The sequence below is a fragment of the Alosa alosa genome, chromosome 15 (genome assembly GCF_017589495.1).
Source record: "Alosa alosa isolate M-15738 ecotype Scorff River chromosome 15, AALO_Geno_1.1, whole genome shotgun sequence".
In the NCBI taxonomy this organism is placed as follows: domain Eukaryota; kingdom Metazoa; phylum Chordata; class Actinopteri; order Clupeiformes; family Clupeidae; genus Alosa; species Alosa alosa.
In genome coordinates, this window is record NC_063203.1 from 1,543,088 (window position 1) to 1,570,617 (window position 27,530).

The following is a 27,530-nucleotide window of genomic DNA, read 5'->3' on the forward strand; positions in this document are numbered from 1 at the left end:
ACACGTTAGCATGCCTAATAACTGCTTAGCGACAAAATAATACTTACAGCATGCGGTTGTGATGACCTTACGGTCGGAACAACCCCTCGTTTCAGTAACAGCAGCTTAGCAAATCCTGCTTAACTGTACAAGGTTTTGAAAACTGCATTCGGTGAAATGTTTTGCAAATTAATAACGGAGTGTCGAACTTTGCAGGGATCTTCTGGTAGAAAAACATTATCCATGCCCCTCGAACTTTTGAATCCTTGAGAAGACTATGGAAAGTCTCAGCTTTCTTTGTAGCAGCTAGCCTAAGTTTCAGTCTGGAACACTGCATTTACGACAGTGGCTCATTTTCGATATCCTTGAAGAACTGTCTGCTTTATCATTCCTGTGGAAGTAAACGAGCAGGCAGCTAAACTAGTGTTTGTCTCATCTTCGCTCTCCATTCAAGTTCCTGGGCTCAGAGCACCAGTGGGCTGGTCTGTAGGCTATGTAAATTTTGAGGCATGACAAATGTACAGGCCAGAGCCAAATAAGGTACCACCTGCGAGTTTGCGTAAACTTTGCAGCTTCGTTTGGATTCGCCCGTTTTATGGCGGGAGTTTCGAATTGTGAGATTTGCATAGGAAGGAGGTGTTGGTGGGGTTTTGAAGTTCTCTGTATGTCCATTTCACCCACTGAACTATCACTATTCATCTATGACAAAGTAAACTCGGTTTTGCATTCTATGACCCCTTTAACACTTACAACTGTTAACAAATATGCTTGTAAGTAACTTAAAAGGCTGCTTATTATGGAGTGAGGATTGTCTCAAAATGATTTATAAGTAAGTATAAGTGAAGGGTTCAGATGCAAAAGCCTCTAAATGCCACCTACATGAAAAATGAGATAAAGATGGACAGTGGATGCTCTCCACACATAGTATACATTAATCAAATAATTTTACTTCAAAACCCACTAAATACCACTATCTTCCTGGTCTGAAATATCGATTTATAGGCAAAAACCTATAGGAGCCTGAATTTAAATGGCAGACACCAAACAGGACGAGGACCACAAAAGCGTCACGTAGAATGTTTATTTAAGGGTTTGGGGGTTACAGGGGTTTCAGGGGTTCCGGGAGTTCCAAGAGTCTGCGTGTGTGTGTGTTCCCCCAATAGCCGAGCAGCAATGGCAGGAGCTGGATGATCCGGGAAGTCCTGGGGGAAACACACACACAACAGCAATTGAAACGAAGCAGCAGTACAGTCAAGGGCTAGGCTGTATTCGTAGAAGAGAGACGGAAGGCAGGTCAAGATTACCGGGGCTGGAGATCAAAGAAGTAGTCGAGCGGGTCTGGGTTCACAGGCAAAGAGTAAGAGTCGTTTTCCAAGACAGGCAGGTAACTGGTGCGGGTTTGCAGACGATCTGACAAGTGTGGACTGAAAAGCAAGGCTTTATATACCGGGCATGATGAGTGGTGAATGCAGTGCAGCTGGTAGGTAAACGAGGGTGAGGCAGAGCAGAGCAGGAACAGGTGGAGGTCATCAGACTTTAATCAGCGCGTGTTACCAGGCAGAGAGAGAGCTCATGACATTAAATGCTCATTTAAAAGAAAAGTGGTCAGACGGATTTGGAGGGTTTTGCATCTGAACTCTTCAAGTATATGTATATATACTTTTTTGATCCCGTGAGGGAAATTTGGTCTTTGCATTTAAGGCGAGACACGGCAGGTGAAAACATCGTTTTTTCATGCACTGGTCAATTTCGAGATTTTGAGCTAGTATGTTACCTTAGCATGTATTCTATCACAGTACTACAACAAAAAAGTCCGATTTACACATTTAGGTGTTTATTTCATTATATTGTGTCTACTCGCACCTGTAGATTTCTCCTAAATTCAGCAAAAGTTAGCATTCTAACCTTGCATGCACTCCCGCGACCGTGGTCCAAAACACATCATGTGTACTACAGTTGGAAAGCTCTGTTTTTCCTGTATCACGCTATATGATCCATATATGGACACTTCCTTTGTATCAGCAACCAATCGCGAAAGTTCAAAGGTTCAAAGGCTGAGAACGGAATCTCATTGGCTGTCTTTCAAGGCTTTTTTCTCAAAATGAGTTTCCTCTCACACTCTGAGCTCAAAAACTCCACTTCAGAAGCACGTACACACAACTTTCTAGACTTATGCCTCACTATATGTCGAAGATTTCTACAGAGGAGTTTGTTGATATATTATTCCTAGCCTGACTTACATGACATTGTATGCCTAAAAACATGGAAAAAATCAATTTTTTAGGGCTAGTGACATCATTTTCTGATTTACAGGATAACAAAAGTAGATATTCATAAATCCCTCTGTAAATGTTTCCCCATCTAATATCTGAACACAATGAAAACATAATTTTGAACCTGGCTGTATCCAATGCTCAGGTTTCGTGCCTTAAAATGTATGCAAATTAGCGCATATTTAATTAGATAATGCCTAATTTGCATATGTAAACATTAAATTACAGCAAACTTGTAATACATTTTTTTCTCATATTAATGTAAGTAATCAACTGGGGAAGTTTCTTAGTGATAACTGCTTGTGTACCGGCAACCCTTCGGTTACAAGTCCAGAGTGCTAACCAGTGGGCCACGGCTGCCCGTAAATATATATAAAAGGATATATATACATATACATACATTTATAAATATCCAAATACAAAATACAAATATAAAAATGTGACATACAAATAAATAAACAAATTTATATAAATAAACGTGTCTGTAAATATATTTTCGAGATTTGAAAATAAATATGCTTGACTTTGTATGTGGAATCTGCATTTGTGAATCTCCTTTTTGCTTTTATGTCGATGACGTAATTTTGAGACATTCCTACTGCACACCAAGATCCACAGATAAATACCACTAGATTTGAATGTGAAAACACTCTTCACTGAACAACCAGCAGATGGCAGTGTTGTACAACATGTCTGTTATCAACTGATAGCAACTGAATCTTTCCGACGCTGTTTTCCCTAGTTCAGTTCAGTCAAGTGGTCTATGACTAGCAGGATTAACGACATGGAAGACACTGAATTAAATGGATGGGTAAGTAATAACAACTAGCCAGAACGATTTATTATCGGTTTCTATGTGTAGTGCCGTTTTTAATTTCATAGACTGTAACAAGTCTATTTAGCAATATTGACATTAATGGCAGTCTGTCAGATAGTGATCTCAGCTGAGCTGGCTCTCACGTTACGTTAACCTAGAAGCTATGTTAACATCTGTAACGTAAGATCTGCAACATCTGTAAAACAGCGAACACGAACACAGCCTGTCACTTGAGTTGCAAGACACAATAACTTTAGGGAAAACTACATTTTATTTTAAGTGGGCCCTAAATCGGATTTTAAGGGAAATCTTAACTTAATGTGTTTTGTGCAGGCACCAACAAAGCTGAACAGGCACCAGCTGTTTAGCTAGCTGTTAACGTTAGCAGCTGTTAGCAGCTGTACGCTGACTAAATGGACTTATTTATACAGTCTATGACAGGGGTTCCCAAACCTTTCCACGACAAGGCCCCCCAAATACCACTAGGTTCTGGCCAAGGACCCCCTTGATGTGTTATTAAACCCATCGACAATACTACGGCAAATGTAAAAATACATTAAGCTAATCCTAATAATTATTTTAGCCACAAGCACGCCAGCGATGGAGCATACAGTGTGTAAAAATTGTATTTGGGGCTTTCTGCTATATGAGAGCTATCACTCTACTATTATTCCCAGTCATTATCATGGGAAATATAATGTTCAGATATGCCTCACATTATTATAATGGCATTGTATAACAACCCTCATAGTAATAGGTATATTTAAAATTTTCCAAATGTATTTATTTTTCCTTCCAACTTGCTGAGCCTGGCACCCCCTCGCGGCCCCCACTTTGAAAACCACTGGTCTATGAAATTAAAAACGCCACTCCACATAGAAACCGATAATAAATCATTCTGGCTAGTTGTTATTACTTACCTATCCATTTAATCCGGTGTCTTCCATGTCGTTAATCCTGCTAGTCATAGACCACTTGACTGAACTGAACTAGGGAAAACAGCGTCGGAAAGATTCAGTTGCTATCAGGTTATAACAGACATGTTGTGCAACACTGCCATCTGCTGGTTGTTCAGTGGAGGGTGTCTTCGCATTCAAATCTAGTCGTATTTATTTATGGATCTGGGTGTGCAGGAATGTCTCAAAATTACGTCATCGACATAGAAACAAAAAGGAGATTCACAAATGCAGATTCCACATACAAAGTCAAGCATATTTATTTTCAAATCTCGAAAATATTTTTACAAAGACACGTTTATTTATATAAATTTGTTTATTTATTTGTATGTCACATTTTTATATTTGTATTTTGTATTTGGATATTTATAAATGTATGTATATGTATATATATATATATCCTTTTATATATATTTAAATCATTTTGAGACAATCCTCACTCCATAGCTTATTAACACTTACAAGCTGCATGTTAACAGTTAGTTAATGTTATTAAAAGATAACAACAGTTAACTAACTGTTAGTAATGAATTGTTAACTGCTTATTATGCACTGTTAATACCTAATAAGCACATGTTATTCTAAAGCGTTAACGGGCCAGGGTGTTAAATGTTGAACTGTAGTCTGCTGACAGAATCTTGACCTAAGAATGTCACGGCCAGGCTAATTTTCCTGGAACCAAAAACAGACAACAAAGAAACTTTCTTCAAGCAGGTTGTAATGAATCTCCTTCACAAACTTGAGGACTGTTAGAAATTCAGAAAAATATTGCGATCTAAGTATAGCAGTATAGCAGACAAACAAAAAAAAAAAAACAGAAATTTCACAGAGCAAAGTCAAGTGTCTGTGTGTGTGTGTGTGTTTGTGCTTACAATATGTATGAAAAATAATTTCTTATCTGTCTAGGGTTATGTGATGGAAGTTCTTCTCACGCTGGAGTCAGTAGTAGACAACTTGGCAGAAAGCCTCAAAAACAATGACCTGATGGCAATCCTGACAAGGTATACTTCCCCAATTTACCATCCTGGCCATTGTGGGAATGTTTATATCAGTTTTGTGTCCATTAATATTATGATATTTTGCTATGCAGAGCAACCTCTCCCGACCTCTTGTGTAATGGAAAGCTGACATCCAGCAGGAAGAGCACTGGCGAACTGAACCTGTTCTCAGGTCCTTCCTCCTTAGAGCACAACCGCCACCAGAGAAGTTACTCTGTCCCCAAGAAATTTGATGAGGCAGAGTACTCCTCCCAGGTCCCACGCAGTGCCACGCTGGACTCTGGTGCCTGTACCCATCAGAGCCAGAACCCCATCCCCTCCATGGACTGTTTCAGCAACTCCACCAGTATTAACCACCCTAGTAATCTGCTGACCACCATCTTCTGGGTGGCTGTGTCCCTAATGGAGTCAGATTTTGAATGTGAGTACCAAATGTCCCTGCGGCTTCTGAGCAAGCTGCTGGCCCACCTGTCTCTGGACAGGCCGGAGAATCAGGAGAAAATGGAGAAGCTGCAAACTCAACTGAGGTGGAGTAGCTTCTCTGGGCTGCAACACCTTTTGCTCAAGGGCTTCACCTCAACCTCCAACACAGAGCTTACGCTTCAGCTGCTCTGCCAGCTTACACCTATCTCACGGGCACCTGTAGTGGACACCTCACAGGCCATAGGTAACACACACACACACACACACACACACACGGCAAGAGCACACACACATGGCATCACACATGCAGATGAGTGCAATAACTCCATTCCTGTTCTGTAATGCGGAACTCTTAGTGTTTTGTATTTGAATGTCACGCAAATGTTTTGGGAATGTTTGGAACAGTATTCCCACAGAACTTTATTTTTTTCATTTTGTAGGTTTCCCTCTGAATGTGCTATGCCTACTCCCCCATCTTGTGCAGAACTTTGAGTGTCCTACACAGTTTTGTAAAGATGCTGCTGAGAGAATAGCCCAGGTTTGTTCGGGCACAGCATTGACATAGATATTGTTGGTGAAGTGGAATGAAGTGTTGCTGTCCGATTTGTAATTTTTTGTTTTTACTGATTTACAGGTATGTCTGGAGGATAAAAATGGCAAATTGTCCAATCTGGCCCACGTCATGACTCTGTACAAAACTCACACCTACACACGTGACTCCACCTCCTGGGTGAGCGTTGTATGTCGCTACCTCCATGAGGCCTTCGCTGAAATCACCTTCAACATAGTTACCTACATGGCAGAGGTGTGTGTGGCCCATTGACCTACATGGCAACTTTCCTGTCCTCTGTCTGCATTCTTCATATGTCATTTTTCTTTTTTTAGCAGCTGTTGGAAAAAGGCATTCCCAGTATGCAACAGACCCTCCTACAGATAATCTACAGCCTCCTCAGTCACATGGACCTCAGTGACATTCAAGCCAAGCCTTTTAATGTAGAAGTACTCAAGACAATAGAGACATTTGTTCAAGTAAGATGCTATCAATTAATTGTCCTTAGCGTGTATGTACTGTGTGTGTGTGTGTGTGTGTGTGTGTGTGTGTGTGTGTGTGTGTGTGTGTGTGTGTGTGTGTGTGTGTGTACCGGTCTCCCTAAAAACTAGTGTTAATCCTGATAACAAGGATTTCAAGCACAGTCTTGATAGCTGTTCAGCAGTCCTGGAGAGTTGAGAGGAATTTCTGTGGAGTGATGTTACACTTTACATGATGCGGCTTTAACCATTGTCTTGTAGACCAACTTATGTCTTTCAAGTCATTGACTTTCCCACCCTCTGTTGAGCCTCAACTCACAAATAATTCTAACCCTAACCCTAACTCTAGTCCTGGCACTCAGTTGCACAAGTTCTTGACACAATGCAGGATTCATAGTCTATTAAAAGTGAAGTGACATCCTGGTCCTGTGAATAAATATCCAAAGAAATGTCCAGCTGTAGTGACTTAGAATCTAAGTCATAAAGTCAGAAAATCTCCATTATTATGCCGTAAAAATGCAATCATCTTCTAAGTCTTAAGATCTTAATTGCATTTTAAGGCATATTAATGGAGATTTTCTGGCATTTTCTATTCTATAGAACTTCCAGACATATTCTACTACCTTCTCTTTATCAATGTGTATAACTTGTATGAAGACTTAAGTACATTTTGTACCATATTAGTAATGAAAATGTTACTGGGTAGTTTTAACATACAAATATGCATGACTCAAAATGCTTTCCAAGAATCCAGCCTGTGTGGCATAGCCAGTTAACCTATAATAATATAATAAGCCTTTTTCTTGAATCTTGAAAAAGCATGACCTTGTGTGTAAGTTGTAAATTCAAAGGCACACCCAAAGTTCTATAAATTCTCCTGTTGCTTTGACTGCCAGCTACATTCCTGAGACATTCCATACATCCTATCACGAATGAACTTCTCTTTACAAACTATTTTACTGCCTTATCTGTGGCCCATATTCTGCCCATAGCACTAGCCACTACGGCTTAACGGACGTGTGTGTGTGTGTGTGTGTGTCCATGCTCCAGACATCGCACTGGAAGGAAGCATTGAACATTTTGAAGTTGGTTGTGTCGCGCTCAGCCAGCCTGGTTCAGCCGACATCCCAGCCCAGCAGCCTCGCACAACTGGAGAGCAACAGTGTGTGGAAGAATTCCTCTAAGATCCTACCAGGGAAAACTCTGGACTTCCACTTTGATATTTATGAGGTATATGTGCCATGATCCTTCTCTCTCACTCTGATGATACTTCATCCTTTTTCCTGTCATGTACAAGAGTGTCCTGTAGTTTGTCATTGCTCTAGTGAGAGGGTAAGGCTGTCTGTCTGTAGAAATAAATTTTCACAAAAACGTGATGGAATTTTCTTCTCTACATAGATAGATAGATACTGTAGATAGATAGATACTTTATTGATCCCCAGGGGAAATTCAAGAAATAGTGGATTTAGGAGACATTTGAGTTGTTACACTGTCCTGTAATTTTCGATATTTGTATGCAGCTAAAACAAGAAGCAGGCAGCTACTTTTGGCTCCCCTTCCTAGTGATGTGAAGGCTTGTGGGAGGAGAATGTGTGAGAAACAAACACTACGTTTTTTGTGTGCTCTGTGAATTCCAGGAAATGATGTCATTCCAACCACGTCTTTGCTCTGCCTCCTTTGTGTTTCAGCCAGTGAGAGTTCAGGTTCTGGGAAAAGCACAAACAGAAAAAAGTTTATACATTGTTGGAGTAGATCCTTTTCCTCTCTGTCAAATATCCTCTTATTTTTAGGCTTGGCTAAGCAGAACAGGCAAAGGAAAGGCTGTGAGGTGGAGAGTTTCAGAGACAGCAGGATACAAGTGAATACAATTTAGTAAAGCTGGCTCAGTCATCCTGGTGTTTGTAATGCTCCAAGTTCCACAAGAGCTTTCTATGATATTCTGAAGTACTAGTCTGTCAGACTAGTTTGCCAGATGACCTGACTTCAGGTACTAGAAGACAGAACATGGATGGATTATGTTAAGGAAACCTCCTCTCTGTTGTGTAAGTGATCAGACTGCCTCCTCTCTACCTCACCTCTGTTGTACATATCCTTCCTGGCAGACTCCTGTGATTGGCCGACGCTTTGATGACCTTCACGGCTCTCGGAGTGCCATTGCAGTGACACACAGCACCTCCTCTACCTCCTCTGCCTCCAACTCCAACACTGAGCTGGTGCCTGTTAGCTGGAAGAGGCCACAGTCCTCACAGGCAAGTCACTTGTACTCTCACTTGGAACATGGCGACAAAGTAATGATATCTGCATCACATCAGTGAGTTAAAAATCTGAAGATATTGTATGACCACTGTCACAGAATGGATTAAATAGGGTCCATAGTTGCTCTGGTATGTCTCTGCTCATAGCCCTGTGAGCAGGTATAAATGAAAAATAAAAATCAAATTTGCTCAATTTACTGTAATTACAGTATTTGAAATTAAGTTACTTCTCCTTGCAGAAGAGAACTAGAGATAAACTGGTGAATGTCTTATCTCTGTGTGGACAAGAGGTCGGATTCACAAAGAACCCATCGGTATGCACAACTTAATATTAATTTGGTGTTGAAGCATTGCTATTTAGTGTGTTTTCCTGCAAATTTAAGATGAAAAGCTAAATAGTTTTCAGTTTATAGGATAAAAACAGATGTTGTGGTTGGTCAGCTGGGCAGTTCTATCTGTCGGTCAGTTCTGTCTGACATGAGTTGATATGTTTGTAGGTGATTTTCTCCTCCTGTGGGGAACTAGACCTCATTGACCACCAGCCAAGTCTGGTGTCCTCAGACGACGGGACACGTGACCAGGACAACATGGATGACACTACCTCAGAGCAGCAGTTCTGGGTCTTCAATGATTTTGACTTCCTTGATGTGGAGCTGGAGGATGGAGAGGTGAGTGTCTGGCCACAACTTCTGGTAACTCATGGACATAATCTTTCATCAATCAATCAATCAATCAATCAATCAAATCAATCAATCAATCAATCTATTGTTAAAAGTGCAGTATCACCATGCAACATGATCTCAATACACTGTACACAAACAAATTAACAAATAATGGGGGTGGGGGTAAGTGAAAGCAAACAAAGACAAAAGATGCCAGAAAGAGCGGCGTAATCGCCAGCGTACCCGTGACAACAAGTCCGAATCTCTGTAGGCGTGACAGCTCAGCAGCTTGCCAGACATCTCACGTTGGAGACAGGTGACCAGCCACAGTGATTCCCTAATCTTGGTGTGAATAATGATGCCTTGTAAAGTATTACATGCTTTACATGCAGTCTATTTATTTGATATATTATAACATTATTATTATTATTATTATTATTATTTAATAAGGTATTATTATTATTATTATTATAACATTATAGAGGAGGAAGGGAAAAATATATATACATAATATACAAAATACATAAAATATATAATTAATATAATAATAACAATGACAAAATAACATTAACAGGTACAATTTGACATAGGAAAGTTTGTGATTACAGATCTGAATTGATTATAGGAAGGTAGAGACTTCAATGTATATTACATTGAAGATTATTCCAGGAAGTAGGGGCACCATAACAAAAGGCCGACTTTCCCAACTCAGAGTGGATTCGAGGAACCTTGAGCATCAAACAGTCATTTGATCTGGTCTGATAGGGACCAGAATTCCAAACAAGCATGTTTGAAATATAACCTGTAATTTCCCAACCATACTTTTGTAAATAAACAGATACCAATGATTATGTCTCCTCTCTGTCAAAGATGACCAACCCACTTTACCACTACACAATGATGAGTGCTATAGCCATCAACAATAATGAATCTCAGGGCTTTCAATGAACAAGCAGTAGCATTTCTATACATCACATCACCATAGTCTAGGACTGACATCAAAGCTGCTTCAACAACTTGTTTCCTAGTTCCCATAGGGAGGCTGGCTTTGTTTCTGTAGAAGACACCAATTTTTTGTCTCAGTTATTTTACTAAGATGGCTATATGGTCATTAAGATGATCATGTGAGTTTCTCATCCAGCCAGATACCAAGATATTTATATTCAGAGACTCTTATCAATGTTGGAACCATTTACAGTGGCTATTTGCACACCATTAACCTCAATGTTCCTCGCTCTAGTAAATGGCATAGTTTACTTTTCATTTAGTACTAATTTAAGATTAGTGAGATCTTCTTGAAGAACAAATAAAAGCTGTAGATGATCAATGGCAAGTTGAACAGAGTCAGCAATACAGTATAGTTCAAACCAATTTAGATATTTTGGGGCAGTATGTAATGTAGTTCTAGTATGTAAAAATGAAATCAGACATGATTGCAAAACAAGCTAAACACATTCAGTCAAACAGTTTAGTCTATCTAAATTTGATTGAGCAAAGAAAAGAAAAGAATAAGATTATGTGATAGTGGCCAATACTTTCAGGAATAATCTAAAGGTAGGCATTGGATGACTTCCCATAATTTATTAACATGGGCATGTTTATCTCCAAATACTAAATAATCACACCACTTTCCCGATACTAGTACCAATAGTACCAGTGTGCATCCAAAAGGATGATACTGCTTGTGCTAGTCTGAATAGCTGTAGGCCATACTGAAGGGCAGTTGACGTTTAACCACTACAATTGGTCATGGTCTGCCCAGAAAAGAAAACATACAAGCACAGAACGGAGCTGAAAGTGGTTGAGCAGCCTATTGAGTTGAACTTTCAGTGTATTCTTCAGCAATCTCATTGAAGTCTAGATGTCTATGATTTAAGTCTCTCAACTGTCTCCCTTAAGTTGCTCATTTTCATCTCTCTATAATAAACTTGCTTTTATCTGTTTTCATTTATGCTACCAAGGAGCTCAAGGTATTTATCCTAATATGAATACAAAGAGCAGTGTAATGGAAAGACCAGCTTCAGAGGACATAATTTAGTTTGTTTCTTTAGTTGAGTCATTTTGGCACATTTCTCATATCATATGTTATTCAAAAACTCAAAAATGATGTTTAAATCCTCACAAACAAATTGTTCTCCCTCCACTCCATCTGGCCACTTCTCATATTATGTAGGCAAATTTGTTTGTATAATGCAAATGACCCACATTATCAGTGCCTGCATTGTCAGTTGCAAATGCATATAGAAATAGTACAGTAAAAATATTATACAGCTTCTTAATTGAGCTTATGCAATCTACTGTCACGCTCGGGGATTGAACCCGGGCCTCTGGATTCAAGTACTGACTCTTTACCTAATGAGCTATCAGCAGTTGGGTTGACTCAAGTGCAGAGACTATGTAGACAATAACTCTTCTTCTTTATTCCAACATGAAGCTTATATTCCAAGACACACAGTAGATCACAAAATCCAACAAAGGAGAGAAAAATCCAAACAGAGGCCACTTTGCAACGATACCTTAACAAAGTTCAGTTTTTTCCACAAAGTGGAGATTTAGTCCAAACAGTATTCCATACAGGGGCAATCCAAGACACAGTCCGAAAGTCCAAAAGTACCAGAGTGACACAAACAGGGTTCAGTAGCAAGGCTAGGCGATGTAACAAAGCAATGTCAAACAAAGACTAAGCAAAGGGCATGGCAGGAGCAGAGCTTAAATACCACATGGCCAGGTCACATGACAGAGATAACAGGACACAGGTGAAATGAATAACATAGAATTAAGGCTAACAAAGCATGTGTTAAAACAAATGACCACCAGAGGCCGCCAAAAAGTCCCAAAACCATGACATCTACGTAATTATGCTAACAGTGGCCATATCATTGACATATGCATAGATTCATTTAATACAGCTGTTTTTTTGGGGTTTTTTTTTTACAAAATGTTATAAATAGCCAAATAAGTTACTGGTGACGATGACTGATCTTTTAATGCTATTGGGTCTAATAGATATGTAATAGAAATGGGTCCACACCGAGCAAGCTTATCTTCTCTTGATATCGACCAGATAAAGCCATCAGGCTACTGGGCTCTGCTCAGCTCAACTCAAATCTACGCACTTCAAGTAGATGTCATGTAAACAATATGGCCGCGGTAAACTACTTCCGGTGTCTGTGAACCAATTAGTAAATAGTCTTACCCCCATAACATTTACGCACTTACTCATTGTGAAAGGCATGACATGCAAAACTGTTGGACCAATTATCATTGTTAATCAAGCATATATATTATATTGTAGTTCATCAGTCTCAGTGAAAAGGCATTTTAATTTGAACATTGGATGGTGAAGGTTGGTTCAGCTTGGTCAAAGGCACAAAATGTGGTTGAAATGTCACAGGCCACCAAATCAGCGGCTGTGCCAGATGTGTGTCTGGCAGATGGCTGATGTCTGGTAAATTGACACTGTATCAGAATGGGCTTTACAGCACACACAATATTATTTTCCACATCTACAGAGAAAAGAGCATCAGAGCTGAGGTGTCTGCTTCTCTTGCAGAGGAACTCCTTCTATGCCTGTTTATTAGATTAGATTAGATTAGATTAGATTAGATTCAACTTTGTCAGTGTGCAGAGTACAAGTACATAGACAACGAAATGCAGTTTGTGTCTAACCAGAACTGCAAAAAATAACACAAAAGTGAGCAAGAGCTAGAATGCTGCCCATTTCAGTTATATGAAAGCAGTGTTTCCGCTAGATTTTTTTTTTTTAACAGTGGCGGCGGCATAAGTGAAGTGAAACTGGACGGGCCATAATAACCTCCGACTAGTTTTAGGCTACTTATTGTTAAATTGCAATGTGAGTGGCAGCCAGCAGGGGTGGATACGTCGGCAGGATTGTTTAAAAAGCAACTGCAACTACATTGTGCATCTGCCCTGCTCAGTCTGTTGGGGATCACATTGGCCAGCGGCAGTGGCAAGTGCAACACAAACAGTTTGCCTGAACTGACAATTGTTGGATTCACGATCGTTTTGCGTTGTGTTTTAGTTCTGATGTCTGTATTGAAGATGGTCAATAAAGCTTGACGGCTGGATCAGGATCGGTGATCAAAAGAATTTATTGTAGATGGTACAACACTCACTAACCGAGCACAGGCTAAGTCTCAAACAGTAAAACTGCACAGAGTCTAACAGGTGTGGTAGTTAGTAGAAGCGGGCTGCTATTGAGCGTCTTGGCATAAGATGCTCCCCGAGTCGCTTCCTCGATCCGTCTAAAAGTCCAAACCTGAGACAAAGTCTGTTATACTAAAATCATATCAGCGTAAATCATGCCAACGTGGAAGGTACCAGCCATAGCTCAAAAATAATAGGAAGATGGAAAAGTACTAGCCCTGAAAACAGAATAACAAGGTGATATCTTATTCCGTCCATGCCATCACTAAGGCCATCAGTCTGACCTTTCTGGTGGTAAATCCTATGTGTAGCCACACAGGCGCCTAAAGATTAGAGCTAGGGAGTGAAACAATGGCATGCACCTCTCCACGTCTTTACTACACACAAATGTAACACAAAAGTAACACAGATGAACACATCAGAATACATACAGAAATACCCCAGATTTCTACAGTCCCCCCCCTTGATCAATTAAAAAAACAGATTTTTATAGAGTCTGATGTGGTCTAAAGAACAGATAACAAACCAAGACAACACAAGATCTCAAGCACTTTGAAAAAGGAAAAAAAGTGCCGGCATCTTAAAAGAAAAACATAACTGATTTCGTTCCGGAGGATTGGCTCACACATAAAAGGAAATTAAAAAAAGCTAAGTAAATGACAAAGATGGGAATGAGCAGGGGCATAATGAACTGGACAATCTGAGCAAACAGGGACCCACCCCAGCTACTCAACCAACCTCCCAGGGACCAGCTACCATTATCCCGCTTAAGCTGCTGCATGTTGGTGTAAATATCTTTGATGTAATTTGAGACATTACCGGTCGAGTCAGGCACGTAAGTACAGCATTCCTGTCCAATCAGAGCACAAGCACCTCCCTTACTGGCCAAAACCACGTCCAGGCAGAGCCTATTCTGAAGGGCAACCCGTCTTACTGCATACAGTTCCCGATTAATGTCTGAAAGAGCGCGTGCAGTGTCATTAGCTACTACATCAACAATGTGTACCAGGTCTCTAATCTCATCAAGCGCCACAGTTAGGCCATAAATTGGAATTAAAGCGGCAAAGAATCTCTGTGTCGGGGTTGCAACAATACTGTGACCCCCAAAAGAGTCACGCTTAGTCCTAGGGTGTATGGATGTTGACTCACCCACCAAATGTTCCCTCTCCACAATCCTCACAGTTGGAACAACATAAACTAGATAACATGAGCCTTGCCAATTAGGGGGAAGATAGGAATATGCATACTGTCCACACACAAACATGGAACCACGTACAGGGGCTAGTGCATTAGTGACGACCGTGCTTCCTGGCGTTACACCTGGAACACGCATCATCGGGGGAAGGGGAATAAGGACCACTTCACCTGACTGTTCAATGGAAACCTCAGTCTGTCCAACCTGAACTTCATATGGGCAGATGCTCCGACCTACCACCGACCGTCCACTCTTGTCGGCCACCCAACAGATCACACCACGTGGGGCATAACTCAATTTAAAGCTTAGTAGGGGGCCCTCCGACCCATGGAGGATTGGGAAAGAGGTCATCAGGGGAACCATTTGTAGTACTGTTAAAGGCTGCTACATACTCGGGGATGGTAAAGGGGATGGCTATGTAAGGATACACTTCAGAGGCAGATGGCATTAACCCGCATACCCAACACGAATGCTTACGTTTGGCCTGGGCCAACCCATGAGCCGTTTTCAGGAAAGTGTTGCACATCATGATGGCGGTCATACAGAGTATCAGTAACAATAACCAGGTGGCATAGGATAACAGCACAACAAAACAACATTTTCGGTGACATTTTCAGATGATAAAGGAGACACACAACAACAGTTACACAACACAGAATTCAGTGAGCTGATCGCTGTTAGAGAATGATGGAGTTGAGGATTCCTTTGGGAAACAGTCTTTTTGGGGAGAAGTGCAGGAGACCGGCAGGCAACAGTTCAGTTCAAAGGCAAAAGTCTCTGTTCTGGATGATGTCCGTGGCTTCGAGCAACTTCATGGGTACATGTGGAGTGAAAGTAAAGAGCAGTATCAGTTGGAGGATTGTTCTCACTGCAACCATAACTATCATATAATGATTAAATGTAATCAATAATCAAGTTATAGTATTGATTTTAACATAATATAATATGCAAACAAATAATGATACATTTCTGATTACATAAACCGGTGAAATGTTTAAATCACTTCTGAATTAGTTAATAGCTAATGCCAATAATAAAAAACAGGTAAGACTTGTCCAAGTCTATCACCTTTCTGAGCATGAGTTTGTCTCAACAGTTTTACAGGGAAAGATTCTACGCTGGTGTCCCTACCCTTTTCATTTTTTCCTCTGACCTCCCGTGAAAACAACAAATCCACCGTCAAAATGAAAGTCTTCCAGGAATCTTCCTCCCTGGTCTACACCCTATTTCTAAAAAGAAGACGGGCGGAAAATCAGATATAATTCGTACCCTGCCCGGGCGTGTCATGTTTCAGGCGGATCAACTAGTTTGCAGTGGCTCGCATGTATCCATTTGGTTTTGCCCTGGACCTTTACTGCCGACTGTGTTATCAACAAGATCTGATCTGCCCATCGTGCCGGCTTCTAAGCTAACCTTTGGGGCTTGTGAATCATCACCCACTGACCTGGCACTAGAGAGTGCCCACCTTCCGGAGGGTCTCCCCAGGCCTCTTTCACTTGATTAGCCACTGTCTGGACCGCTTCTGTCAATTGCACACAGTAGTTCAGCATTGCATCTGATGTCAGGTGGATGTCGACTTTCCTCAGATCAATCGTGCCTGGTGCAGAAAAAGGCCTGCCAGTCACAATCTCAAATGGGCGGAGTCCTGTGTCTCTGTTGCTTGTAGCACGCATGCTACACAGGACTGATGGTAAGGCGTCAACCCAAGAAATGCCTTCTTGATGTTTCTTGGCCAGTCGTTCCTTCAACGTCCGGTTGGCTCTCTCCATCTGCCCAGAGGATTCTGGGTGGTAAGGGCAGTTCAGGGACCATTGCACATTCAGCATGCGGGCCACCTCGGCGCAGACTGCTCCAGTGAAGTGTGTTCCGTTGTCTGAGCAGATCTGTTCCGGCAATCCGTATCGGGGAATGATGTCTTTCACGAGGACTTTGGCAGTGTGTAGTGCAGTTCCGGATCGTGCTGGGAACACCTCGATCCACCTGAAGAACTTGCACAGGACAATCAGAACGTCGCGATAGCCTTTGCCCTTTGGAAGGGTGATGTAATCTATCTGAAGAACTCTGGAAGGCCCTGGTGGAGCAGGTGTTTTCAATGTTGGCAGCTTGACCTTTCTGTCGTGGTTGTTTTGCTGACAGGTGGCACACCGCTTGACGATGTCCCTGGCCGTTGCTGTGAACTTTGGGGCCCACCAGACCTGTATGAATCTGTTCCTCATCTTTTCCACTCCCACGTGTCCAAGTGAATGAATTTGCGTCGCCAGGTATGGCAGAAGACTTTCTGGAGCCACTGTTCGTGTTCCAAACCTCCACAGGTTATAGTCATGGAGCTTCGCCGCATTTTCAATCCAAGTCCACTTCTCTTCTCGGCTTGCGCTGTTCTGCAGGTCTTTGATGTTGGCCAAACTTTCCCGTTTTCCCTCTTCAGATGTTTCCTTTACCTTCTTTGTCACTCTCATCATGCATTTCTCATTGTCATTTTCAAAAATTTTCCTGTTACCGTTAGATCCGTCCGTGTTTCCATTTCCGTGTCCATTCTCGTTTGTCGTTTCGTTATCCCCCCCTTCTCTTTTTCTTGCGGCTTGCCTCTCTTGCCTCTTGCCTCAAGGGTGTCTTGCCTTGTGTGTGCCTTCACTTTTACGACTGCCAGGTCTTTTGGTAGTTGCATTGCATCCAACAATTCAGCCACAAGCTCTCCGTTTTTGATGGGTGTTCCTCTAGCTGTTACAAAACCCCGTTGTTTCCACAGAAGTCCAAAATCCATTGTAACTCCATGCACGTAGCGTGAGTCACAGTAGACAGTAGCTGTCTTACCTTCTGCGAGTTTCAAAGCTTCAATCATTGCTTTCAGTTCTGCTTGTTGGGCTGAAGTGCCAGGAGTCATGGAATCAGATGCCAATGCCGTGTTCGGGTTGTCACAGCCATCCAGCCACGGATTCAATCCTCCACTAGCGAGGAGCCATCAGTGAACAGTACTAAGTCTGGGTTTTGGAGGGGTTCCTCCTTCACTGGGTGTTCTTGCTCCAAGAGAGCCACCAGGTCTTCACACCTGTGGTCTTCTGTCCCGTCGGTGTCAGTGGGAGCTAGCATGGTGGATGGATTGGATATTGTAGCTTTCTGAATGACAATGTTTGGAGATTCAAGCACCGCTTGCCAGTTTCCCCAACGGCTGTCAGAGACACATGGAACTTTTCGTCCGGCCATCAAGGTGTTCACTGAGTGTGGGCATTTGACAAACAGTTGTTGATCGAGCACGATGTTGTTGACCAGCTGTATAGCTAAGTATACAGCCTGTATTGCTCTCAGACAGGGTCCAAACCCAAGGGCTGTAGTGTCAAGTTTGGCAGAATAGTAGCCCACCGGTCTCATCAGGCCTCCATGTTCTTGTGACAGTATGGATGTCAGGTAGCCACGGTTCTCGTTGACAGAGTGAATGGTCGTCTGACATTGGGTATTCCCAAAGCCGGAGCTTCACACAGTGCCTTTTTCAAATCTTCAAACGCTTTCCGTTGTTCTTCTCCAAATTGGATCTGTTCCTTCGAATCTGGTCTTCCTTTTAGCAAGTCATTCAGGGGTTGAGCAATCTCAGTGTAACATTCCACCCAGGATCTGTTGTAATTGCAGAGCCCAAGAAAAGATTGAAGTTCTTTGACTGTCTTGGGGTCTGGGGTCCTTCGGATTGCAGCAGTTTGGGAACGCAACTTCTGTCTGACATTTGTGCTTTGTCGTAGCTGATTTTGTGGCCTTTTGGCGTGCAGATAGTCCAGTAAGGCCAGCACGTCTGTCATGTTCTTCTTCAGTTTCAGATGCAATCAAAATGTCGTCCAAATACGTGATGACCTTTGAGGTCAATTTGGGTGCTTCAGGAAGCGTGAGGTGTCGTCGTAGCACCTGGTGGTAGATGGTTGGTGCACAGCTTAGGCCCTGAGGCAGTCTTTTCCAATGGTATTGGCTCCCGTCGAAGGAGGCGGCCAGCCAGTCTTGACACTCTGCGGCGATGGGAATTGTCCAGTAGGCGTTGACGCTGTCCAGCACCGTGAACATTGTATGCTCCGGTGTCAAAGAGTTGAAAATGGTGGACACGTCCGGCACTATTGGGCAGATGTGGTCAAGAGTCTTGTTGGCTTCACGATAGTCAATGGTCAATCTCCAGGTGTTGTTGGCCTTTTTCACGGGCCAGACTGGGGCATTGGAAGCAGACTTTGTTTTGGCGATGACTCTTCTTTCCTCTAATTCCTTGATGATTGGGCGGAGTCCGTCCAAGGCAGCTCGATTGATGGGATATTGCTTCATACATGGAGGTGGTCTTCCAGTCAGTCTGACAGGTTCCATTTCCAGCAGTCCACAGTCGTTCTTTCCTTTGGCCCATGCAGCGTGTTCCCGGAGGTCCTCTCTTTTCAGCCTTCGCAGGTTCAAAGAGACTTCCCCATCTTTAAATTCGAGGCTGGCGTTAAAGGACAGCAGCACATCCATCCCCAGCAGGGGTTCGCGGATCTGGTATGTTACCTCGGTGGGTCCAATGGCTATAGTGACTGGGGCTGTTTGCTTCAGACTTAATTTCTCTCCGGATGGTCCACAAGCTGTCTTGGTGACGCCTGACAGAGGAATTTTGTGTTTCTTCAATAGTTTGGACGAAAAGACTGAGTTTAGCACCAGTGTCAATCAAAAATTCAATTTCAATGTGTTCTTCAAGCAAGGCAGTAACGTAAAGGGTGTTGTCGGCAAGTCGTAGGGCGGCGGCAATTGATCGGAGTGAGGGGGTGTCTAGTTTCCCGGGACCGCAGAGAAGAGGGTTTCCAGCTGCTCCATGCTCAGGTTTTTAAATCTTTTCAACATGGCTTTCTTGTCCTCATCATTGTCGGACCCCTCATCTCTCCTCCGGCGGTTTGGTTCTTCCCCGCAGGACTTCCAGTTTTTTGGCTTTTCCTTGCAGTCTTTTTTCCAGTGGCCCGTCTTCCCACAGCTGTGGCACTTCCCTTTCTTTTCTCGCATCTCCTTGCCCTCTCTTGTTGGCATTCAGGTTTCTGATCTTCACCTCAGTATCGCGTGCTACTCTGATTTCCATCAAGTCATGAACTGTGCCATCAATGTTGTCATCCTCCCAGTTGGCGAAGATTAGTTTCACTCCTTTTTGGATGTCAGGCAGGAGCCCCCGAAGATATTGACTCTTCAAAGGCTCCACACAGGCCGCTGCAATGGTGTCGGAGTCGTGGTTCATTCCCCCGTATTGCAGATAGAGTTCAATGAAGCGGTTCCCGTAGGCGTCCACAGACTCTCCCTCTTTCTGCAGGCAAGCAGAGATTTTGGACCAGTCAACTGTGGCCTTTGCTTGTTGTCGCAGCCACTGGCAAATTTCTTCCCATGCGTCATCCAACTTCTCTGACATTTAGCACACAATGTAGGATCTTCAATGCGTCAAAAGGGTGCAGGTCTCATCTCCTTGAGTTCTTTTATCTTCGTCCAGGTATGCCGTCCGGCATCCCAAGGGTGTTGTATGGCGGCAGACCATTTCTGGATTTCGTCGCCTTTTGCTGTTTGGTAGAACACAGACACACCATCAGCGTTGGCTACTCTGAGTACTGGGCATATGAGTGCCTCATCAGCTGATTCATCCCAGACATCCCATCCCACTGCTGGTGGTCTGCGCCTCTTGGTCTTTGGCTTGGTTACGGGAGCAGCCACTCCCTGGCTTGCATTAGATGTGGATGGGGCGTCCGTCACGGGGACAGCAGTTGCGTTATCATTCGCTGGTGCTTGGTTGGCTTGTTCAGGTGGCAGGTATTGGGGGTTGGTTGCCGGTGGTGCTGGTAACAGCATGGATGGGGTTGGAGTGGGTGCTGTAGCAGTGGCCAGTGGCTGGTAATGGCCCTGCTGGGGTTGAGCAGTTTGTGGGTAGTGGGTCACATATGAAGTGTAGAGGCCAGGGCCTGTTGGTGGGCCCATGCTGGCTTGAGCATCAGCTGTAGATTGTTGGTAAGCGGGGCCTCTCCCTGTTGGCTGTTGGTACCCGCCAGGTGGGGTGCTGCTCATTGGCTCAAAGAGACCTCCGATAGCTGGATAGTGTGGAATGAAACTGCCTCCCAGCTCAATAGTGTCAGAGATGTCCACTGCACTTCCAGAAGCCTCCACCATGGCAGGTGGCGCTGCTGGGTCCAAGCCATGCAGTGTCGGATAGAGGCGGGTGTTGTGCTGCCAGTCACGCCCCCGTCCCCCATGATGGGGCGGTGGTAGTGGGAGGAGTTGGCTCCTCCCCTCAGAGTGGCGCGCTGTGACTGCTCCTCTTCGCCTCATTCCAGTGTGTTCTAGCAACATGTCTGCTTCTGCCAACTGTTCCTCCAAATCACGTCTCTCCATCTCACTTCTCCAAGTCTTGTCTCGAATCTCTGTCTCCAATTCTTGTATCTTCCTTTTCAATGACTCTTCCACAATTGCGGCCGTCTGCAACCTCTTTCCAGCTATCCCTGCCTGTGATTTCAACTCTTCTGCCAGACATGTAGTACGGTGTTTTTCGGCATCCACCTCCTGTGAGCAGGATGCCCGCATAGCCCCCATAAAGGATCGCCTTAGTTGACTCATTAACAAAATGTCTTGTTTCAAATTATTATTGGGGCCCGAAGCCATACGAATTGGACAATGTGTTCGTACAAGGACGTGGTCCTTTATTTAAACTTTTTACTTAGATTTGTCAGTAGTGTGTGATTTAGTGCCAACTTTTGCGATTATGCTTTGGCCAAAGAAAAAAAAAAAAAAAGGAACCTTTCTCTCTCTGTCCTTCTCCTTTTTTTCCCCACACACGCACACACACACACACACACACACACACACACGCGCGCGCTCGCTGCTCCCGCCAGGGAAAAGAAAGCTCTTTATCTCTCTCGCTCCGTAACCTGGCACTTGGTAAGTTATTTTACTCACAGCATGAAGCCACAACAATAAATTTCACCAGTGTCAGTTCCACTTAACTCAGACTATTTCTTTTCTCCCAAAACGGCTGGACAACGATAAAAATTAATGTCTCACTCACACCTTTAACGATCTCTTGTTAAATTCAGTTGACCCAGTCAACAAAAACATAGGTTGGAAACCCCATCCCACTTTTCACTTACTGCACAACCAAAAACACCCCACTCTGGTGATTTAGTCTCCTCTCCGTATCACTGTAACGCTAAGTTTAGTCCTAGGCCATTAAACTAAACAAAGACCTTGAGAAACAACCACACCGTTCACTTCAGCAAAAATAATGACTGTAGCAACAGTAACTCCTATTTTCTCTTCGGCACCCGCACAGAATTTATCACAAAACCCACACAGCTTAGCATTAGGGGTGTAACGGTACACAGAAGTCACGGTTCGGTTCATACCTCGGTTCGGACATCACGGTTCGGTACGAGTTCGGTACAATGGAGGGAAAAGCAAAACCAAAAATGCAGAAAGCAATTTTTTTTTATTGTGCATGTATCAGGCTGTACCACCTAGGGTCATACAGTCTCCTCCCTGAGCTATCTGCAACAGCCTGAAGTGTGTAAGATGTAGGCTAAACAGTACAATAAGTACCCAGACTCCATCTGTAAGTTGTAAACAAAATAAGTCAATCAGCTATAAAACTTAAAATAGGCCTACAGCATCTTATTTCTGAAAGTGCAAATTACATAGAATAATGATTTTTAAAAATCCACTTAAGCAAGACCTTCAACATCTGTGTTTAGTTGTATATGGAAGGGTCTACAATTTGCCTCAATATTTTTCAGTGTGTGTAGAGTAATAATCTAGCCTACTAACTGAAAATATCACACTATTTTGCCTTCTTTTAAAAAACGAAATTGCTCCTTTCATTTCATAAACAGACTACAACTAGAAGTCACATGACTTTGCCCTTCGACGTTAACTCACCGTAGCATGGTTTGTTTATTAGCCTGGTTAGCGTTGACACTTACTGTCTATGCACTTAACACTACCAGCTCCTCATGTGAGAAGTTACAAGTTACCCCAACATAAAGGTAATTACCACGCGATTTACATGGCTTTCTGTCATTACGAAATCATTTAATTTAAGCCATAGGTTTTGGATCTATTTGTATGTGTATCCAAAGGCTGGTGAAGCTTTAGGGGAAGTTTTTTTTTTTTCTCATTTTGGTGATTGGTAGCCTACATCATCTGGGTGATTGCTTGAACATGTGTAGCATATATTTCCACTCACATACCCAACAACTGCTGAACAACGCCGACACAGTTTCTTATCCACCACTCTCTCGCCTGTACTACTGTAACTGAAGTTCTCAAACTTGCGAAGAGACCAGCGGATCCTCTAATGTCGCCACCTTAGTGCTACCATCTCTGACTGATTGACTCGACCAGCGACCTGACAAAAAAAACAAAAAGCCAATCAGAGCTAAGGGGGGGCTACAGATTAGCGTTAGGTGTCGCTAAAGAACTCCCGTAACTCTCGCTACTTAACAGTAATTGCGCATGACATTAATTACGCACACGAGGTTTTATGTTTTTTTATACCGTGTATTCTCCGTGTAAATTCATGCACCGAACCGTGACGCCCGTACCGTTTCGGTTCAATACGAATACATGAACCGTTACACCCCTACTTACCATGTAATGGCAGTACAGAAAAAAGAAAAGCTTTAATCCCCCAAGCTTGTCCGTAGTTAATCGATTACTTCTTTTAATTCGTTCACGAATCTATTCCAATTACCCAAAATATGTGTACACTTTAACCGTTTACTATCAGAAAACTTTTTATATCAAATGACATCTAGAGCTCATCAATCATTGATATAGGTATATAGATATGTTACTTGTCAGATGTGAAGTTTCAAAATCTGCCCTCGAAGTCTGTTTGAACTCGAAGACTCAGTCTCACCTCCCCGAATGGATGTTCTCGTCTTCCCCGTCCTTTTGCATCCGGGTCACGGCACCAAATGTTGGATTCACGATCGTTTTGCGTTGTGTTTTAGTTCTGATGTCTGTATTGAAGATGGTCAATAAAGCTTGACGGCTGGATCAGGATCGGTGATCAAAAGAATTTATTGTAGATGGTACAACACTCACTAACCGAGCACAGGCTAAGTCTCAAACAGTAAAACTGCACAGTTAGTTAGTAGAAGCGGGCTGCTATTGAGCGTCTTGGCATAAGATGCTCCCCGAGTCGCTTCCTCGATCCGTCTAAAAGTCCAAACCTGAGACAAAGTCTGTTATACTAAAATCATATCAGCGTAAATCATGCCAACGTGGAAGGTACCAGCCATAGCTCAAAAATAATAGGAAGATGGAAAAGTACTAGCCCTGAAAACAGAATAACAAGGTGATATCTTATTCCGTCCATGCCATCACTAAGGCCATCAGTCTGACCTTTCTGGTGGTAAATCCTATGTGTAGCCACACAGGCGCCTAAAGATTAGAGCTAGGGAGTGAAACAATGGCATGCACCTCTCCACGTCTTTACTACACACAAATGTAACACAAAAGTAACACAGATGAACACATCAGAATACATACAGAAATACCCCAGATTTCTACACAATCAGGAGATCATATCAGCAGGTCCACAGAAAACGCAATAGCATTTGCTTTGAACACTGTTCTCGCTCACCTGGATAAGAAAAACACCTATGCACCGATGCTCTTCAACGACTACAGCTTCGTTTTTAACACCATAGTTCCATCCAGGCTCATCATGGAACTGAGAGACCTGAACATCAGTTCCTCCCTGTGCAGTTGGATCCTTGACTTCCTGACTGACAGGACACAGGCGGTACGGCTGGGTAACATCATCTCCTCCACTCTAACATGTCCTAACCGGATGCGATGCGAGCAAACATTAGTGATAACAATGGAATTAAACTGATTTTTTCAATTGGAGTGTCCTGACTGCAAGCGACGCGAGCAGCGCGATGCACGGAACGTGAGAACTTTTGTCGGACGCCCCATGTCTATTTTCTTTGCCGCTCGCGTTGCTCTGATTCAGTGAGAGGGAGTTAAGTCATTTAGAGACGAAAGACTGCGTCGCAGGAATTGCACCATAACAAAGGGACGCCAGACCCTCTTGTAACAGCTGTACTCAGTGGTACTGCAGACTCTTAAAAGTAGTTAGAACTATAAGGCAGAAAAATGACAAGTTTCCTCATGCTGCTTCTTTATGTTGGAATGTGCAAAAATGTACAAACAATCAAGAGGATGCCTTCTTGTATGTGATTTCTGCAACAGTGATACTGCAAACGTGTTGATAGCCTTGTTGATTTATATGCTGTAGCCTAGTGTAAAGCATGTCACACAGTAGCCTAGCCTACAGAAAACACTTAATTGACGTGATGTGATATAATGATAACTTGTATGCCTACAATGGTTTATTAAACATCATAGTAATTTATTTAGTCAGTCATCATGTTCATGCTAATGAATAGGAAGGACACCTAAACGATAGCCATAAACCAAAATTTTGCGCAATATCTGCCGTGATTCCCTATGCGTGAGTCACGAGCTCCTTCCAGCTGACTCTGGCAGATCTCGTGGACACCAGGGTTCGACCAAGGGAAAACGGGTTCTGGTAGGGTGTTTGGCTCGGGGTCATGGTGCAAAGGATGCTCAAAATGCAAAATGCACTCTTCCAAATTATTATGCACAACAGAGTTTCAAGACATTTTATAGGTTGTAAAGAACTAAAAATTAGTAGATGTAGATCCAGGAATGCACTAATATTTTGTTCGTAGTACCAGTTTGAAACAATTGTTAGTTAACACTAAGTTGTAAATACTTCGGAAAAAAAATATATAGTTCTAGTTGTGGTAAACCTGTGGCAATGTTACAGCAAATTTCCAGCAATGTCATATGCAAATTAAGTTTGTCACCAGAAGTTTGCCATCATTGGCTAAATGTGGTTGCAAATCACTGGTGAACATATTTGCCACTATTGGCAAACATCTCATTGTTGCCAGAACTTTGCTGGAAGTTTGCCTCTAGCAGCCAACACTAGCAAACTTCTGGCAATATTTTCTAGTGAACTCATTTGTTTCCCACAAATTTGATGCAAATCTGCCGCAAACTTTACATTTTTGTAAGGGAATTGCATCCATTGAACTTGTGAGTTCTTGGAGAGTTTCTGCTTTAATGTCTTTGCAGGATGTCAGAATAGCCGCTTCCAGAGCTGCTGCTTGGATGTGAACTGCCTCCCACCCTCATAGATCTTTTGTTTGATGATGCTCCAAGGGTTCTCAATAGGGTTGAGGTCAGGGGAAGTTGGGGGGCACACCATGAGTTTCTCTTCTTTTATGCCCATAGCAGCCAATGACCCAGAGGTATTCTTTGCAGCATGAGATGGTGCATTGTCATGCATAAAGATGATTTTGCTACGGAAGGCACGGTTCTTCTTTTTGTACCACGGAAGAAAGTGGCCAGTCAGAAACTCTACATACTTTGCCGAGGTCATTTTCACACCGTCAGGGACCCTAAAGCGGCCCACCAGCTCTCTCCCCATGATTCCGGCTCAAAACATTGTCTTTGTGTATTGTTCCAACAAATGTATTTTTGAAATGTTTCAAGAAATGTGCCAAAACGACCAAGATAAACTGCAATGTGTGGCATTTGAGAAAGGCTCTGTGTGGTAAACATGTGCATGCTCACATTCATATTTACAGCATATGATTGTAGTTTGTATTTGTTTGTATTCTTTAAATAACAAGGGCATGGCTAAGTGAAAATGACAATATGGGGGGAGTAATGGTGTGTGTACCTGTGTGTGTGTGTGTGTGGGGATGAAAGTGGTGCTCTGGCAGGGACACAAACATCACCTTCATAATAACGTCTCCCTGTGGCATTTTTAATTATGAGTCAATAATAGGAGAGGTATCAGTTCCCAACTTCCAAGCCAAATGTCATTATACACATTTTAAAGCAGTCTCTCAGCATCAAATTACCCCTAACCCCCTTCTGTCATGTTAAATGTAAGCAGAGGTTCCTTCTAAATTCCCTCTCAACACACGCCACTTCTTTGAAATACTGTAAAATACCACTGGAAATCATTTGCTTGAAGTGATGAACAGGCACCCAGATCTTCCTGCCAGATATCAGGAAACAGGAAAGTTTGTATTGTCTGTATTATTACTCAGGCATTCTGCCTGGCTCCCATTACCTTCCCATTAAGGGTAGTGATTATTCTAGATATTCTATGTCAAGTCAAGTCAATTTATATAGCGCATTTCATACACAGATTTCATTCAATGTGCTTTACATAAACAAGAGCAAACAGTAATAACAAATAAAAGCATAGAAGGAATTCGTTTAGACAGCGAAACCGCACATCCTGCTCGCGTATCGATGATGTCATCGCCACACCTCAGCTGCCCTGGACTTGCACTTATAGTATTGCCTAACAATACTAGTTTTCTTACATGACATTACCTACGATTACACTCCGTAAGATAAATATCACAACTGGTGGCGCGCGAGCTGATAGCTTATGACTTGGTGGACTGAACACTGTTTTTTCCCTGTGTTTTTTTTATGCATTCTAGCTACTGTCAGTGACGCGAGAGAACTTAAGTTATTAGGAAAGTGCGGTGTAAGTTTAGGCTACATTAATTTGTGCGTAGTGCCAGTGTCATTCATTTATTTTACCTGTCTTACAACATATATACATGCATTCACAGTCGAGTGAAATCAGATATAAGCATACAAAGACGCTTAGAACTCACGTTAAGCCGATGGTAGCACACTGAATGCGAATGCACGATTTGATGCAGGCAAACGTATTGACTGTTACTAACGAAGGTTTT

The 27,530-nt window shown here is 42.6% G+C and overlaps 1 protein-coding gene across 1 annotated transcript in view; it reads left to right on the top strand.

The window, feature by feature from the left end:
* LOC125308553 (protein furry homolog) overlaps positions 1-27,530 on the top strand; it is a 260,928-nt gene that overhangs the window by 215,312 nt on the left and 18,086 nt on the right. The window contains exons 44-52 of the mRNA XM_048265116.1: positions 4,932-5,026; positions 5,116-5,690; positions 5,887-5,984; positions 6,081-6,251; positions 6,335-6,475; positions 7,526-7,705; positions 8,578-8,724; positions 8,970-9,044; positions 9,228-9,398. Coding sequence (XP_048121073.1) covers positions 4,932-5,026; positions 5,116-5,690; positions 5,887-5,984; positions 6,081-6,251; positions 6,335-6,475; positions 7,526-7,705; positions 8,578-8,724; positions 8,970-9,044; positions 9,228-9,398 — 1,653 coding nt within the window. The remainder of the gene's footprint in view (positions 1-4,931; positions 5,027-5,115; positions 5,691-5,886; positions 5,985-6,080; positions 6,252-6,334; positions 6,476-7,525; positions 7,706-8,577; positions 8,725-8,969; positions 9,045-9,227; positions 9,399-27,530) is intronic.